General features: G+C 39.3%; 1 protein-coding gene across 1 annotated transcript in view; it reads right to left on the bottom strand.

Moving 5' to 3' along the window:
• The window catches only part of LOC139718735 (ADP-ribosylation factor 6), a 41,840-nt gene that overhangs the window by 10,044 nt on the left and 13,547 nt on the right, over nt 1-18,249 (bottom strand). Inside the window, exons 2-3 of the mRNA XM_071630200.1 lie at nt 14,835-14,983; nt 11,927-12,268 (exon numbers count right to left, since the gene is read on the bottom strand). Coding sequence (XP_071486301.1) covers nt 11,927-12,008 — 82 coding nt within the window. The 5' untranslated portion in view covers nt 12,009-12,268; nt 14,835-14,983. The remainder of the gene's footprint in view (nt 1-11,926; nt 12,269-14,834; nt 14,984-18,249) is intronic.

Here is an 18,249-nt window from a genome sequence, read left to right as displayed (position 1 = left end):
GCGATCGGCTGCCTTTAATAGTTTCAAAATCACTTGGTAATCAATCCCAGCTACAAACAATCCACTCTTTGCCCCAAAAACTGATTAAAAAAATACTTTGATACTAATGCAGAAATGATTTTACATGCAAGCACTCTAAACTTGACAGTGATAGTCTACGCAAGTTAAAGGCAGCCGATCGCCATCCCTAATGGTACGTAAACTCCGAACGACCAAAGTTTGTGCATGCAATTGCGCAATGCTACCACTGAGACAAGTGTGTGTGTGTGCGTGTGTGTGTACGCATCATACACAAACATTGTCACCGCGAGCTGCGGTGATTGGAGGAGAGAGGCCAGAAGACGCTGCGGCGTGTGTGTGTGTGTGTGTGTGTGTGTGTGTGTGTGTGTGCGTGTGTGTGTACGCATCATACACAAATATTGTCACCGCGAGCTGCGGTGATTGGAGGAGAGAGGCCAGAAGACGCGTGGCTCTTTCGGCCTCTCTTCATGTGCATGCGCACTGAGAGTGTGCGTCCATTCGGAAGCTCTCGTGGCTCGCTGGGACAGCCATTTTGGGTTTGAAGATAAGCACAGGGAGCTCTCTTGTAGCCTACCGTATTTTCGCTGACCCATTGAGCCAGCGCTATTCTCATTCGGGGGTCACTACATTTGATACAGAATGGGGGAGGCAGCGTGTTGCGTTCGTCTCCGTGCTGAACAAACCACTCGCCACGACTGAGTGTCTTCAAAGAATGATTTAAAGGCCCATGTCTAGATTCATACTAAGTTCACATTGTACAAATAACCAAATTTTTACTTCGTTCAATTAAAAGTAATTGGGACAGTTGCTTTATTAGGACAAAAGACCCAAGTTGCGTACATTGACCAAGCCATCCTGATAAGATGGTGGTGACAGTATTCTTTATTTCACAATGTACGACTGGGACTAAAGGTGTTCATGCACCCCATCTACACTGCACAATTTTACAACTGCATGTCCTTCAAAGGACAGTGTTTTTCCTTTATATCAAATACTGAAGGGAACGGCATGATTGTACACACAGCATTGCTCAGCTTTGCTCAACGGGACTCAAAAGAAGGCAGAACCGCTACTGTAAAGCAAAATACAAAGTATTTTCGGGGCATGGAATTTTTGCAAACTGGAGCCAATGGCCTTTTGTCACTACCATTCAATGATGTAGTGTAGACAAGAACTCCCGCATGCATATGATTTGAATTTCGCGTACCTTGGCTCTCGTGATATTCGTGAAATTAGAATGCACGCAAGCATTTCTTGTGTTACAGTACTCAGACAAATAACCATCCTAATCATGTTGGGTACATGTACAAAACGTCAACGCTGTCAAAAAAGGCAACACACAGTACATGCATTCTTTACAGAGTGGAAAAGTAGTCACTCGAGTGCCAGGTTCAGAGAACACGGTTTCCCTTCATACTTTTGATTCTACAGCTGTCATACTTAGAATGAGATACAGTGTTAATAAGGGGGAGAGAAAGAGAAGAATTCTATGGTAGATTGATGTGCTAATATTCCATGCATCAAACATGGTTCATGGGATTGTACAATGAGTATGCTGTCAATGGACCTTGACAGGGTGAAGTACAGTTCTGTATCACAATATTTCTCTCGCTATTAAAAACTGTGCAGTCTCAACAGACATTTGGACAAAAGGTCACATAATTTCTGATTTTAAGTTGAAGTGCCCATTTACCTGCATACATTACTTGCTGGACAATGAGTTTTCGTAGTTCCAATGACGTGGACAAGTCAGACATGGTAAACTTTGGACTCAGCAATATCCATTACGGTACCTAATAAAGTACAATTATTCTGTGTACAGTTGTATGCTCATTACATCCCCCCCAAAAACAAACAAAAGCACCTCCCCCCCCCCCCACCACACACAAAAAACAAACAAACAAACAAACAGACAAACATTCTTGTTCAGAAATCAAACTGTTCTGGAAAGAAAAAAATAAGACATGACCCAAATGTAAACCAAAAATTGAAGTACATTGTACACTGTAGGGAATACAGTATCATCGTACAATACAAGAGAAAGAAGATACAGTGTACTTGTGAACATTGCATAAATATCTTTACGATAAAAAGAAAGTGAGTGACTACTGTGCGTACACTTGACAATACAGTGGAAACTCAGTATTTAGATCCTTGGGACCAAGATAATTTGTTCTTTATACCAGGTATTTTGTTATATCAGTAGTCAATAAACAATACGAAACAAAAGAAACAAATTCATGGGGGCCACAGAAATTAGTTTGTTACATCAGGTACAATAGTTTTGTTAAATCTGGGCTCTGTTTTATGAAGAGTTATAATTAATTATATAGAATTTTGATTTCTATGCTATCAAAGTCTATGGCAGCCTGTGTGGTAAGGAAATTTAATCAATTCTTTTGATAAAACAGGGCCCAGATCCCTTTATATCGAGTTTCCACAGATGTGGTAAAGTGCCAGTTGAAATGCCAGAGGGAATCTATTTGAAAGCTTCTACCTGTACGTGCTGCATCACATGCCAAGGAAGGGAGGAACACGGAAGGAAGGCTAACTAGGAAGAGTTGCGGCTAGGATTTAACCCCTCGTGCTTCCTACAACTGTAGCTGGACTTTGGTCTATAAACGTCACAAGGAGAACGGGGCACACTGCCACGGAGAGATAGGAACGGAAGTCTTCGAGTCTTCATGGAAGTGACAATGTACAAGAGGAAACTACCCTCCTCCCAAAACCACATACAAGCAAACACCCATATCCACCCACATAAACACACTCATTGACATGCGTAATTGTATACAACTGTTCGCAGATGTGCGCTTGCCTACAGTATGTATAATTTGTATGCAGTATGTATCATTTAAATTTGTAACTATTAAGTGCATGATGCACGCACCCACACATACACACACACACAAAATACTAATAAGTTTGATAGAGTTATATGAATATAGACAATGACATAATGTTATTATAAAGGCTACAAACATTAAAGGGTACTATTCCCATACTATGATTTTCTATGTTCATGAATGTTTAACTGTATAAATAATGTAAATAATACAATTTTAAATAATATTCCTATTACCCTGCATTATCAAAGATACATTGTATACAGTACATGAGGAGAAAACAAGAAACAGAAAGACAAACTATGAAATCTTCTCATTCCCTTTATCACTGATTTGCTATTAAAACAAAATCCACGAAAAGAAAGAGTATAGCAGAGAGTCCACTGAAATTGAAAGTGAAAATCCCAATGAGACTAAGGCTGCATTTAACATGAGAGAGAATCACGCTTCAAAACTCCTTTTGAATGGCATTTCCTTTGCAAACGTGGTTTGAAACGTGATTCTCTGGGTGCCGCATTTATCTAAACATCATAATCGGGATTTGAGCATTGTCACTGCAGAACTACTTTGTGCTGTCGACCCCGTAAGTAGAGGCATGTTCGTTTGTTTGTTTGTTTTAACAGACGGCGTGTATACTGGAAGTTGACCTTTGCAGCTTGGAGATATAAAACACGTTTCAATAGCTTTGCATTTATCTACTCGCAGAAAGGTGATCGTTGTCTCAAACGATTCTAATTGCCCTTTGAATGGTGTTTCATTGAATTCATATTGGCATTTCTATCAAAATGCCTACAACATGTTTAGGATTGCGATTCTGCCTCAGAAAATTTTTAGATTTAAACAAACCCTTAAAGACACTCAGTCGTGGCGAGTGGTTTGTGCGGCACGGAGACGAACGCAACACGCTGCCTCCCCCATTCTGTATCAAATGTAGTGACCCCCGAATGAGAATAGCGCTGGCTCAATGGGTCAGCGAAAATACGGTAGGCTACAAGAGAGCTCCCTGTGCTTATCTCCTAACCCAAAATGGCTGTCCCGAGAGCTTCCGAATGGACGCACACTCTCAGTGCGCATGCGCATGAAGAGAGGCCAAAAGAGCCACGCGTCTTCTGGCCTCTCTCCTCCAATCACCGCAGCTCGCGGTGACAATATTTGTGTACGATGCGTACACACACGCACACACACACACACACACACACACACGCCGCAGCGTCTTCTGGCCTCTCTCCTCCAATCACCGCAGCTCGCGGTGACAATGTTTGTGTATGATGCGTACACACACACGCACACACACACACTTGTCTCAGTGGTAGCATTGTCCCACACGTTTATGGATATAGCACCGAGTCTGCCATTGCGCAATTGCACGCACAAACTTCGGTCGTTCGGAGTTTACGTACCATTAGGGATGGCGATCGGCTGCCTTTAAAGGGATTATATAGTTTTGTTTGAGACCTAATTTCAGGTTTCTAACAATTTTAGGTGAGATAATGAGAAATCTCTTATGAAATATGAAAGAGCATGCATGTAATTCCATGAAGAATTCAATGTTTATTTGATGGAAATTGGTTTTGAAATAGCTGAGATATCCAAAACAGAGCGATTCTAATAAAGTGTGGGACCCACACTTTTTTGACGATTGCTTTGTTTTACTATGTTTTTGGATGTTTCAGTCATTCCAAACCCGATTTTCATCAAATAAACTTTGAATTCCTCTTAGAATGGTATGCTCTGTACTATTTCATAAGTGTTTTCTTGGTACAGTGTATCTCGCAAAAAGTTAAAAGCCCAATTCTCATCTCCACCAATACTGTACCATCCCTTTAACGTGCCACATGGAATACAATATTTCCCCATTCAGGCTCAGTTGGTGTAAAAATAGTTTCCTGTTGTATGCACTTCAAGAAACAGAAAGAGAAAACCACAGCAAACAAACAAACAGAAAAAAAATCATAACAGGATGCATCAGAATGTATCAGCAATGAGAGCAAGGAAAGATGCAGTTTCAGGATTCATTCACTGTAGAACAGCACAGTTTGGGGGATTTGAAAGTTATGAACAATTTCCTGCTGTGGGCTGTGTACTCTTCCTCGCTGCTCAGGCTTCCCCCTGCCTGCATGGCTCCGCCAAAGCCACTTGCAGCACACAGCCTTGGGGGTTAGGGATGGGGGACAAGGAGCGGTGAGTCACACCGCCTCCTTTAAGCTACACGGTATTTCAGTCACACACGTGTCCGTGCCCAAATGATCTTTTCCCCTCCCCTACCAATCCCCCTCCTTCTTCCCCCTTCCCCTTTCCATCAATATATCTCATCCTTGATGTGTATTCTTATACACTCCCTTGGCTCCTAATTACCTCCAATCTACGTATACTAGAGGCACAATGCATTCTCTCGACATGGTTTTCAGATTGATAAAATGATATCATTGAGGAGGTCCTGCCAGAATTAGAGGCAACATGAAATATCTACATGTATGTCTTCAGCCGGTGTGTCAGCACAGTCTGTAGCAGAGCTTTCTTGCAGTTGCTGTACTACAAATTAGACACGTCATGCAGTGTGCACAAATAAATCGCTTTGTCCTATTGTTAGCATAATTATTTGAATGATGGGTTAAAAATACATGGTGTACACTGACAGTGATAGACAGTGTTTATTTAACATTGCAAGCATTGCTTGGTACACATCACATCACTGAGATACACCAAAACTTTCTATGCTTCCTTGTAGTGCGGGTGTGACTGCTGTGGGTTTTCGAGCAAATTTTCACATTACAGGTATTTGATATTGTAAACGGTAATGGAAGTATGCTAATATTACATGTATTCATGAGTGTTGTGAGAAAAGCCCTCAAAACTAGAGTACTGTGCACACAACTTGAACATAATCACACTTTAATATTAAAATACAGAAATATTCATGGTTTCAATACAATTGTACCTCTTGAAGAAGCTGTCCACTTCATGTACAGTAATGGTGTACACTGTACAGGATACTGTGCAATACCGTACAGTGTACACAGTCAGTACACGTTTATGGACTGTATGCCTGATTTCCCGGTAGTGAGACAATTGTGGAAAGGGAAAAGGGTCAGTGCTCTGCATGGTCCATTTCACATGGTGTGTCTTTTCATTGGTAATTAGGTCTGATCTCTAATCAGGGAAATCCCCTTTTGATAGAGTAGGTCTATAGAGCTACAGTCTACACACACACACAATGTGGGTTCATTGTATAGCACGATTCACTGGATAGTTACAAGTGTTAGTGAAACAGAGCCCTAGCCAACAATGCATTCAAGAATACAGTGTACATGTATTCTTCCGAACACCATGGTAATTTACAGAAATTGATTAGAGGGACTGTACAATGAAGAACAGCATTTATGTAGCACAATTTATCTGGAGGCACCCCACATTTTTACTCAAAGTGCTAGTGAATGAAGTCTCCTACTGTTTGTTTGTTTATTCAGATGACCCGACAGTTATTGTAATACTTGTAGGAGCTTCCAAATGATGTCAGCATTCAGACAAGCTTTTTGTGCAACGCTCTCCCTCTGAACGTTTTATTCAATTAATATCAATGTTATTTCTACGGTATACAGTGTATGTTAGACTCAACAGTAAGGGCTGTTATGGTAATAATGTGTGAGAGTGAAAATGAACTAACCCGTCACCTTGTTTTATGTCATGACTGAATATTGTGCACACTCAATAATGCTATACGATTTCACAACTGAACAACTGGTCAACTGTCGTGCTAATGTACAACGTTACAACAGATTCTAAACACACACCTCATATCGTCTGTGAACTAACATTGTTTCAGTCTCACAGAATAAAAATGAAACTGAGAGTGACGTAGATTATGGTTCATTTGTCCAGCACTGCTTGTCAAGCTCTTCTGCGAATTTATTGCAGACATGTACACTGTACTCCTCATACCTAGTGTATTACTGTTTGCTATGACATTACAAACTATTGGGCTATTCCATTACTTGTCACACTGCAGAAACCAGATATTAGCATTTTAAAAGAGCATTAACTACTAAACTAGAACCGGAATTTGTCAACACTGACAAATTAGGTGATCCGATTTCTTCGAAAATCAATAATTTGAGTCCTGATCCAAATATTCATGACCATACAGGTTTCATCTGTGTTGACGGGACATTGGCCGTGTGATGTTTGGATTCTCATTTAGAAAAGGGAGTGAGACCTGCCATCTTTGGTACCGAATTCCGTATACACTAACGGAAATACAGAATGAAGTATATTTGACCTTTGACTCACTTTGCACACCAAGATGGCGTCTAAGCAAAAAGTGATTATTTTCTGAAATGATTCTTGTAACATGGTCGTTGTGTGTGCAAAATATGGGAAAGATAGGACATGTATTCACCAAGATACAGGATGAAACATTTATGACCTTTGACCCTAATTTACATACCCAAGATGGTGTCCGATCAAGTAGTTGTTATTTTATTAAATAATGTACGTGACATGTACTAAACATGTGCAAAATATGGGATTGATAGCCATTGTTGTTGTTCATCTATTGCACAGAAAGTAGTAGAAAGAAAGAAAAATAAAGAAAAAATTATGTTATTTTATAGAAATTTGAAGGAGAAGCATAAAAAAATCAGAAAAAGATAAAGTAAGGAAAGGGAGATTAAGATTAACTAAAGAAAAAGAAGAAAAAAGTGTTTAAAAAATTTTAAAAAAAAATATTGGCAGGGTGTGAGCCTCGAACCAGGGACCTTAGGATTACGAGTCGGATGCGCTACGCAATGACCTATTTCATTCTCATAGGCCCTGTGTATTAAGCAAAATGACGCTGCATCGAAGCCTCATGCCATTTTCAACCAAGTTTTTTCGACGTGATGCCGACATCATATGAAAAAATGGAGGGCACAATAACGATAGCCCAAAGTCTCAGCTACAACATACTAAAATCTGGGAGAAATTCACCGAAGCATAAGTGAGCTAGTGCTCGAAAAAGAGAGTCATGTCAATTTTCACTGCCAGAAAAACTGCTCTCCCATAGAGATAACACGTAAACTGGTCAAATTTGACAATATTACTTTCAATCCATTTTTACGAGGTGATGCCGTCATCCAATCAAAATGTTGTAAACATATTAATGAAAGATCATTTAATAAGCTACAACATACTGAAATCTGGGTGTAAATTGGCAAAGGATAAGTGAGATTACGCTCGAGTGAACTTGAAATTTGATGACGTCATTTTGAAAATTTACTTTTTTTTACTTTATTAAGAATTTGATATCTTTTAATCATTTTGCCAGCATTGCCAACCCATGAAATGATATGTCCAACTCATCAGCTTTCAGAATATGTAAAGAAAATAGGGGTTACTGTCCATCCTGACGAGTAAAAATCGGACTTAAAATTGGCGTTTTTTTGGCATCGTTGCACTGTAATATCGCCATTGACGCGCTGCGGCGAAATTTCAACTTTGACGGGCCTGTATGACGTCATATTGAGTCAGATTGACTTGAAACTTGGTAGAAAAATTCCTTGACATTTTAGGCATCCGATAAGTGTAAAAAAACGGGAAATTTCCATTGCATATGAGCTGTGTGTGCGAATATGTGCTGCGCGCGTACGCGTCCGTCCAATTTTTTTCAATTTTTCAAAAAATGCTCCAAATGGTCTGAAACGTTGTGCACAAAAAATTTGAGCTCGATTTAAGCATACAAATATTTCAACGCGCGCGTACGCGCACGTTTTAAGAGAAAATATGAATTTTGAGAATATGAGTAAAATGCGCATAACTTGAAATGTATGTGACGTAAATTTCATTGCAAAATTCTATTCCATTAATGAGATATGAATGAAAATGTGTTTTCATATAATGACGTCATAGTGACGTCACGATCGACCAATCACAATGATACAATAGATTTGTCGTCTTTGGGACATGATACATATATGGTATGAGTTTGAAGTTGATACTCTGGGTACTTTCTGAGTACGTAGATACACAACTTTTGTCCAGAAATAAAGAAAGAAGAAGAAGAGAAGAAGAAGAAGAAGAACAAAGAATCCGTACAGATACAGAAGGTGATCCGAGAGGATACTCGGATCACCTAACAAGGTAGCCAGTATATCCAGCTAAATAACAGACGGCATTTTGTCTTTTGACGTAAAACTGCTGTCCATCATTTCAACATACTTTACAGTACAGCTCTTGGTGACAGCATGGACTTAGATATTATTGATCTAGGTCCATGGTGACATCAACATCATACATGGTGAGTTTAGTCAACCTGAGGGTGGGGGGAGGGGGGAAGTTTCAGTCTTGTATATATAGCGTGACAATTGCCACAGTATAGCTAGGTCATTGGTGTTGAATACATTTGTATCGCCCAATTTGGTTATGGAGCTGGTGTGTTTTGTTTGAAAACTCTGAAGAGTACAGGAACTATGGTATGTACATTGTACGTGTGCAGGTAAAAACCAACATACTTTACTAATGCTAAAGAAGAATACTTACAAAACAACATTGACACAAAGCTTGTTTACCTGGTTGACAAAATACAGCGATAAGCACTACTTCACTTTTCATAAGACTAGTAAGAATGAAGAATACTCTGGTAAAGAAATATGTCATTCCATACCAGTTTTCCTCTTTAGTTCTAACCTTTACTTAGATGACCTTTGACACAGCAAACCTTCAATAGTAGACAGTTAAATTCAAGGACACTTACTATGAGCATCACCACATAAAAGCAAGTAATTCCACACACTGTTTTGATTAGAGATGAAATATGATGTACATGAATTTCTTTTAGTTTCATTTTTTTTTCAACGTTTTCGACACTTGCACTGGACAGACCATGACCCAATTGGCCCATCACCTTTGACCTTTCCTTACAGCAAGTCAGTTGAATACAACATGTACATTGTACATGTTAGTGCAAATATTGCTAAACCTTTGAACATTTTCATACAGTACAACAGTACTGTAAACATAATACTATGATTAATTTTTCGTGCTGAGTGGCTCAAAAACATATTCGTGGGTTGTTGAATTCGTGCTGCGCATTTGTTGACCTATTCACAATATGGGGAGAAAATTGAAAAGATATTTTTACATAGCCAGAAGTAGCACGAAATACGCGAAAATTAATGTACCGCGACAGTTTCTGCATTTACAGTATACACATAAACTTGCAAAAAAAATGTTGTGGTTTCTGGGATCAGCTGGCAGTACAATAATCAAGTAGTTTTTGTGTATTATTTGTTTACTCAACAGCACTATACACTAATTTGTGTTTGTAGGCATGCAAGGCAGAGGCAAATACTCATTATACAAACAAACAGATGCAAATGCACTTGAGATGCACACAATTTATGACAAGCCAAGAATAATACGTGGGCACTTTTGAAATGACACACATATTTTCCACTTGACATGCCTGAACTATTCTAACACACGCACACACACACACACACACACACACACAAAAGAATGGCCACAGGTACTACAGTGTACTACGGACAAATATAAAACCATACTATTTACAGGTACAGGTATACATTCTACCTGTCTTGTGACCAAACACAATGGAAAGTACCTTCATTTCCGTATCAGTTTCAGAGTGACTATTAAGAGAGAAATTTTATCGGAGAAAGCAGATGTTGTGACACATACCATAAAAGTACCCTACCTACAGGTTGTTGCAGTCTCTTCTTCAACCCACAAAGTCCCAGAATTTACTTTCTATTTGTGGATTGACGTTCTGTATTATTACTGTAATTTTTGCCAATATTCAGCACTAATATTTCATAAGTAGGGCTCAACATTAATGGTGGCCTGATTGCGCTGCTAAAACTAAAGATGACTTTTTTATATTTCCCTTTATTTTGGGCTGCTACATTTCTTTCTCAGGCCACCAAAATATCACATTAAAATATTTTAGAGGCTCAAATAGGCCACGAAAGAAAAACATTAGTTCTGAGCCCTGAAAGGCAAGTCATATCCCAACTGGCTTGAAATCAATGCACTGTATGACCATTTAAAATCAAATGAACAGAGTGGATGAAGCTACATTGAAATGGGAAAGTATAAAGTAGATAATCGCGCTGGGGTTTCAAAACCTTGTACATATGTATCTCGAATTTTTGTTAAAATTACTTTTTAGATTAATTGCCAGATAATCGGGTATTAAAGTGATGTCTTGTCTAAATCCTAGCTGTCTTACCCCCAAAATGAAGCCACCATTGCATTTAAAGGAAAAGGAAATCCCATTTGTCACAGTGCTTTGACTGCCCCTTCCTGAACATTTGACATCATCACAAGGTTTCGTCATCTTGACAGTATTATGAAACTTCAAAAGGTTTGCATATTTACAAGAAAGAGTGATGCATTGGTCACTATACGGTGATCCATGTAGTATTCCGTAATGTGTACACATCTACAATACCTCAAATACATGTGGTATTTAGGGTAGTAATTCAAAGTTCACGCGAATAACGCCTGCTACAACTGTGTGTGAATCCTGTTGTGAAATACCACACTTCGGACAGCGGGTGCATTCCCCACATGCCCTGACATACTCCCCTATCTTTTCAACGTAGGAAATATACTGTAAAACGAGGAATATTCACACGCATTTTACTTTTGCAAATTTCGCGAGAGCCAAGTTTCGCAAAATTAAAATGCACGCTAAAGATGTTGTCTACACTATATGCACTGAATGTAAGAGGTAACTCTTGAAAACTTCAAGCTGCTAACAAGGCCGTCGGCTCCCATCCACGAAAATTTCATGCCGCGAAAATATTGTGTTTTACAGTATGCAAGGTGTTTAAATGACACCTCGGAGAGACCTGTGTACTTTCGGGCCAGAAATATCACAGTATTACTTGAATGAGAACCGTGCCACCTGAAATACCGTGCCATAACTGTGGTATTTCTTCAATGACATATTACTGACTACATATTACTGTGCTACCACATAAATTCCAAAGTGAATGCATGTTTTGAAATGAAAAACCGCACTGCTCAACACTCATGCAGCAGAGACAGAAAAAGGATACTGGTTTTTCCAGCAGCGTCCAGCCCCAGCATGAGTATCCTCATATCCTTCTTGCCAAAGATCTTTGACATAATCTTCCCCATGGTGATATCTTCAAAGTCCTTTTCTTTTTAGTAGAATGAGTTCAGTGAAATGCACTGGAATCCACTGGTGTGTGAACGAGGGATTCCCAGTTGAAGAAGAGGGAAAAGGGCGCCCTCTTTCCTTCCTGCACAGTGTAGTTTCCCAAGGTTGGCCCTGGGCGTGACACGTCCTTTGCAGACCGCCTCCCTACACTGGGCCACCTGTCTTCCTTGAGCGCTTCGACGGCCCTCGATAGGGTCCTCTGCAACTACCCTATTTGCTGCATGGTAAAGAATGGAATAAAAGAAAATCAAACTGTACATCAAATTCTATTTATGGGATTAGAGCAACTGTACATAAAATGGTATATATTACAGTACATATGGTACATACTGACTTTGACAATTCTATCAAGAAATCAATGCTTGGAACTGGCTTTGCAAGATTAAACATCATAATTTGTATGCCACCACATACAATAAGATTGATACTATCTGTACGGAGCTACATGTACATACTGTATGTATGCACGAAAAATTCACCTTCCACATAATGTGCCTTATTATTATGATCAAATGCCAACCAAAATGTGGCACTTTCTGAATAATTCAAGCATGAGCTTACCCCAAAGTGAAACTTGCAACTTAATTACCCACGCCGATGAAAATCGGCAGGGGGTTATGTAAAGGGTTCCGTATGTTTGTTTGTTTGTTTGTTTGTTTGTTTGTTTTTTTGTTTTTTTTTTGTTTGTTTGTTTGTTTGTTTGTTTGTTTGTTTGTTTGTATGTTTGTTTGTTTGTTTGTTTGTTTGTTTGTTTGTTTGTGTACAAGATAACAAGAGAACGGGAAAACGGATTTGCACGAAATGTTCAGGGAATGTTTGGATAATGACAGGAAAGAATCGATTAGATTTTGGTGATAATCGGTTGACCCTTGCAAATTCTGTGTGACCTTGAAGTTTTGACCCCATGGTATAGTGACCATTCCGAAAATTTCCCGTTTCTCACTTTGCGATTTTCCGCTACCATACGAAGACATAAACTCCCCAACGATCCGACTTCGCTGCTCAAATGTTCGTAAGAATTCCGAAATTTACGTTTAGGCCTATTTGAGGGACTATGTCCTTCTAGATTTATGAAAGTTCGTTCTCCGTCATCACAAACTGGCCCGTATTTTGATGATTTTTCAAATCAACATTGATTGTTTTTTTCGTTGGAGGAGCATTTTGCTCGGTCGCAGTCACACTGCACGATATGCGCGCTCAATGTCAATGCGTGTGCAAGGCCGCTGAAAATGCATCGCGCTCTACACTGTTGGTGCAAAATTGCACCGGGGACGTTGCGGCGCTCGTTGGTGGGCTAATACTGGTGCAGTAGACATTTGCATTCAACCCTTGCATTGAATAATTCCCGTAGACACTAATCATAGGGGTAATTGCCTAGGGGGTACGTAAATTTTGTTTTTCTTTTTTGCTTTTGTGGATACCATCAAAGATCGTACACTCATACGACCTTTGATATTTGATGATTTTTCAAATTAACATTGATTGTTTTTTTCGTTGGAGGAGCATTTTGCTCGGTCGCAGTCACACTGCACGATATGCGTGCTCAATGTCAATGCGTGTGCAAGGCCGCTGAAAATGCATCGCGCTCTACACTGTTGGTGCAAAATTGCACCGGGGACGTTGCGGCGCTCGTTGGTGGCCGAATACTGGTGCAGTAGACATTTGCATTCAACCCTTGCATTGAATAATTCCCGTAGACACTAATCATAGGGGTAATTGCCTAGGGGGTACGTAAATTTTGTTTTTCTTTTTTGCTTTTGTGGATACCATCAAAGATCGTACACTCATACGACCTTTGATATCATCACACTCTCGGCTTGCTATAATCAAAATATCCCGCAAGAAAACGGCGTATTTCTCGATTTTTAGCGCTTTTTCCGCGACCCGTCGCGTAGACAATACTCTTAAAACTGGACTTAATTCGCGCGCGCTTGGAAAAGTTCCGATTCTGCACTTTTGACGGTGGAATTTGGGATTTTCGATGGATTTTTGGAGGAGACTTAAGGACTTTCCTGTACGTGAATGAGTGTTAATACCGTATGTGTAATTATGTGATTTGCGTGTGATGTGACTGTAGAACCAAAGATCGTACACTTCAGTGTACGATCTTTGGTAGAACTCACTGGCTGGTGATAAAGCACACTGGCAATTAAGTGGCCGAATTCTGGTAGATGACCGAATGCACATTATGTTTACCCCGACTTTGTACTTAGGCGTGGGTCTGCCGCCTTTGACGGCCCCTCTCTAGTTTAGAAATGTACTTCATACAATATCATTCACTGTACTTTGACTGAATCTCTTCAATGGCTCAAATGATTGCTCAAGTCTAATCGAAGTAATATTTTGGTCTCTGGATTTTAGACTTCGATTACCAGTGAACTTTGAACATTTTCATGCACTGTACACAGTACAACACGTACAGTGTAGCCTACTTTATCACATAAACATTACATGATGCCATTTGTTCTATTTCAGGAGCCCACTGAAACTTCTCAATCACTTCCTGTACAGTGTCAAATGAAAACATACATGTACATCATCTCCACCTTGGCGTATTGCTAACATAGATTCTACAAAAGCGATAGTAGATGGCGAATTCCACAACTCTTGAAATTGCCCTACACATTCAAAGGCACAAATCATCATGCTTACCAAATTTTGATTATAAAAATAAAATGCATGCATAAAATGCATGCAGAGAACTCTACACTTGACAATACATTTATATTTATAAACAATAGTACAATGATGAACAAGAGGAAAAGTCTACATTGACAGGTCACCTCTGGTTTATGGCTGGCTGTCCACAGCTAAAAGCAGCCTTCCAAGGTAGGGAAGACAGAGAAAAAAACTGGTCACACTCCGTGGGGGGGATCCCTCGCCTTGGAAAGGGCTCGTCAAAAAGACCGTGTCACCAGCAGTGCCAGACGACCTGTGTGTTCAATGAACGGACACGTCATTTAGACTGTGACATCCTGTCAAAGTGACAACATCACTTTAATAATTGCACATAATGATATCACAGCCCGGCATACCACGCAAGCCTTGTGGCCTTTACCACACATCTACATGTACTCCCGGCATAATTTCGCGCTGAAGAAATTATAATCTTGTCCTCATTAAAAAGTGAGCACCTCTGCAGTATACTTGGTATCCTACAGAGTTCATTGAGGGAAGATAACATGCCATTTATTTTAAAATCAATTGTGCATGCACAGGGTGTACATCAAGTTTAGACTTCGTAGTTCATCAAAGGCTTTTGATGATTGTGCACCTAAGACAAACAATTGTATCTTCATTTAAAGGACAAGTTCACCTTCATAAACATAAGGATTGAGAAAATGCAACAATATTAGTAGAACACATCAGTGAAAGTTTGAGGAAAATTGGACAATCGATGCAAAAGTTATGAATTTTTTAAATTTTTGCGTTGGAACCGCTGGATGAGGAGACTACTACAGCTTGTGAGTCATATGCGTACAACAGTATAAAGAAAATATAAAAGAAAATTCAACATATTTTCACTTTTTTCGCATAATAAAAGAGCAATTGACTTGCCTCTTTCTAAAGGCAGGGGGAATAATATTACCCATAACATTTGTCGGTAACGAGTAAGGGGAATGTGTACTTTTTTCAAAAGATGGAATTTTGTGAAATTCTCTTTATATTTTCCTTATATTGTTGTACGCATGTGACATCTAAGTTATTCATACACTGCAGTAGTCTTCTCATCCAGCGGGTACTGCACAAAAACTTCAAAAATTCATAACTTTTGAACGGATTGTCTGATTTTCCTCAAACTTTCAATGATGTGTTCTACTAATATTGCTACATTCTCTCAATCCTTATGTTTATGAAGGTGAACTTGTCCTTTAATGAACAATATGGCTGCAAAGTTCTTACCAAAGTTTATCAATTTACTGGTACTGGAAGATGAAATCATTGAACAAAGAGATACACCATTAACCACACAAATAATGGTTTCCTGGATTGGGTTTGATGGGTGATATATGGTGCATACAGAGACATAGTAAATCAATCCCTTCATACAGCCGTCAGTGCACAAAAATGTAAAAAGGCATATCAAAGAGAGAATATTCATACAAAGAAAGAGGTTCTTTTTGAATGAAACCATGAGTGATTTACATGAAATACATTAAAGACCTACGTTGTATATGTACAGGCTTACACTAGAGGTTAATACATGTATTGCAAGTTAATGAACCAATAAAAGTCTGCAAAGCACGGATGTACAGTGTAGGCACACTTGCATTAGTTTACAAGTTCAGTAGACATCTCACATGTACTGTACTTCTTCCTGCAAGTACATAATGTACAATAATTGTACATGTTCCTATCATTGGTGACGTTCCTATTTTTTTTCATTATCTCAGTAAGCACCTACTCATGTGTGCTTTTATTTCAATTAGTAATTTGTATTCAATTATGAGAGTTGTATCTAAAGCTGTATCTACCAGTACCTTACACTTCAACAGTACCACTAGGAATTTCACACACGGTCTACATTTGTATCCTACAGTACTATTGTACATGCACATGGTCCACTATACAGTATGGTACTCTCAATACGACTGCAGTTAACATCCACTGTACGTTTTAATAGTACATGTTGCACATGTACAACTGTACTTTGGAACAGGTAAATGCACATTTTTAGAAGCACACACGAACACTGCACACTGTATGCTGGGCATACATGTACAGTGTACAACTGTACGTACAGACTGTAGGTACCACGGTACATCTCCTGTGGAAGTACAATGGCCTTTATTCAACCAACTCAATGTTTATTTGAGGAAGTTAACAAGTGGGATGTAGGTGTGTCACCATGTCCACTTCCATTTTACACTGAGAGAAGTCTGAATGTGAACCACACTGGAAGCGATTAATGTGACAGTTGAATTATTCACAGCAGCATGTTCAGTGAATCAGATAAAAAAAAAAATGTTGTACTAAAACAGTATGCTGTGCTGTGTGGTACAGCACTGCAGTTGCTGTTCGCTGTAGAACGAGTCAAGTACAACAGTGCACATTGTACAGAACATGTACAATGTATCCCTCACTATTTCACTGAGATACATAAACAAATTATATAAAGTAAACTTCAAAGTATTATAGAGTATTCAGCTCTATGCCAGCACAGGGGGCAGGGGGCTACAAACACACTTGCTTTATAATGGCCCGGCCAGGGGCAACTACCGGTAAAACTCACTATCTGGCAAGGAGCATAAATGGGAACTTGCCTTCTTCTCTTCCACAGAGTACAGTGTATGGGGTTCTTGCCAGCATGTCCAGTTGGGCAAGTGGGAGCAATATCTCTTTCTATTGGCTTGAATATTAAACCATTTTTGGAAACGAGGACTACGGACACAGTTGAATGGCAAAGTCTCCTTTCATATAAAACTTGTATTACAATGTATACATAGTGTGTGCAAAGTACAACACAACAATGTACAGGAAGTTTGAAAATCAAAAACGTAATGTTCAACAATCATAAAAATTCTTGCATCTGAATCCCCTCAATAAATCAGTATCAAAGCGACAGTCGAAATGCAAATTATACATATGTGACATTCAGCACGTGTTGAGGGTCCTGTGTATTTCTGGTATGAAATTATCCTGCTTCTTCTCTTCATTTTCAAATTCTATATTTGACCGAAAGATACAGGTGGTACATGTACACGCAGTAGTCAAGGGCAATACAGTGTCAGCCTACATATTTGTACACAATGGCCCGAATTCACAAAGGTGGTACAAATGAAACCATGGTTTAAACTATGAACAAAAACCATGGAGCGCCAAGTGTCTCATGGAATATTCGTTACGAAATCAGTCATTTCATCGATGAAATTATTATTTTGTAACTAAATGAACATTTCGTTCACGAAATGATAACTTCGTTAACGAAACGGTCATTTTGTCCACGAAATGACCAATTTCGTACGAAATATTCTGTGCGACACTTGGCGCTCCATGGTTTTTGTCCATGGTTTAAACCATGGTTTTACTTGTACCACCTTTGTGAATTCGGGCCAATGTATTTCTGAAGGCCGTGTCACACCAGCCTTGCGTGCGACTTGCAAAGAACAATTTTGACTACCCGGAGGTCCCCGTAGATATCCGCACATGACAGTACCTAGCATGTATCTCAAAAGTAGTCGCCCGGAGGTGCGCACG

This window comes from Diadema antillarum, unplaced genomic scaffold (assembly GCF_040938485.1).
Source record: "Diadema antillarum isolate AM-2024a unplaced genomic scaffold, OU_Dant_1.0 scf00000099, whole genome shotgun sequence".
NCBI lineage: Eukaryota > Metazoa > Echinodermata > Echinoidea > Diadematoida > Diadematidae > Diadema > Diadema antillarum.
The sequence above is the reverse complement of the archived record's forward strand: the minus strand, read 5'-3'. Positions and strand labels throughout refer to the sequence as shown.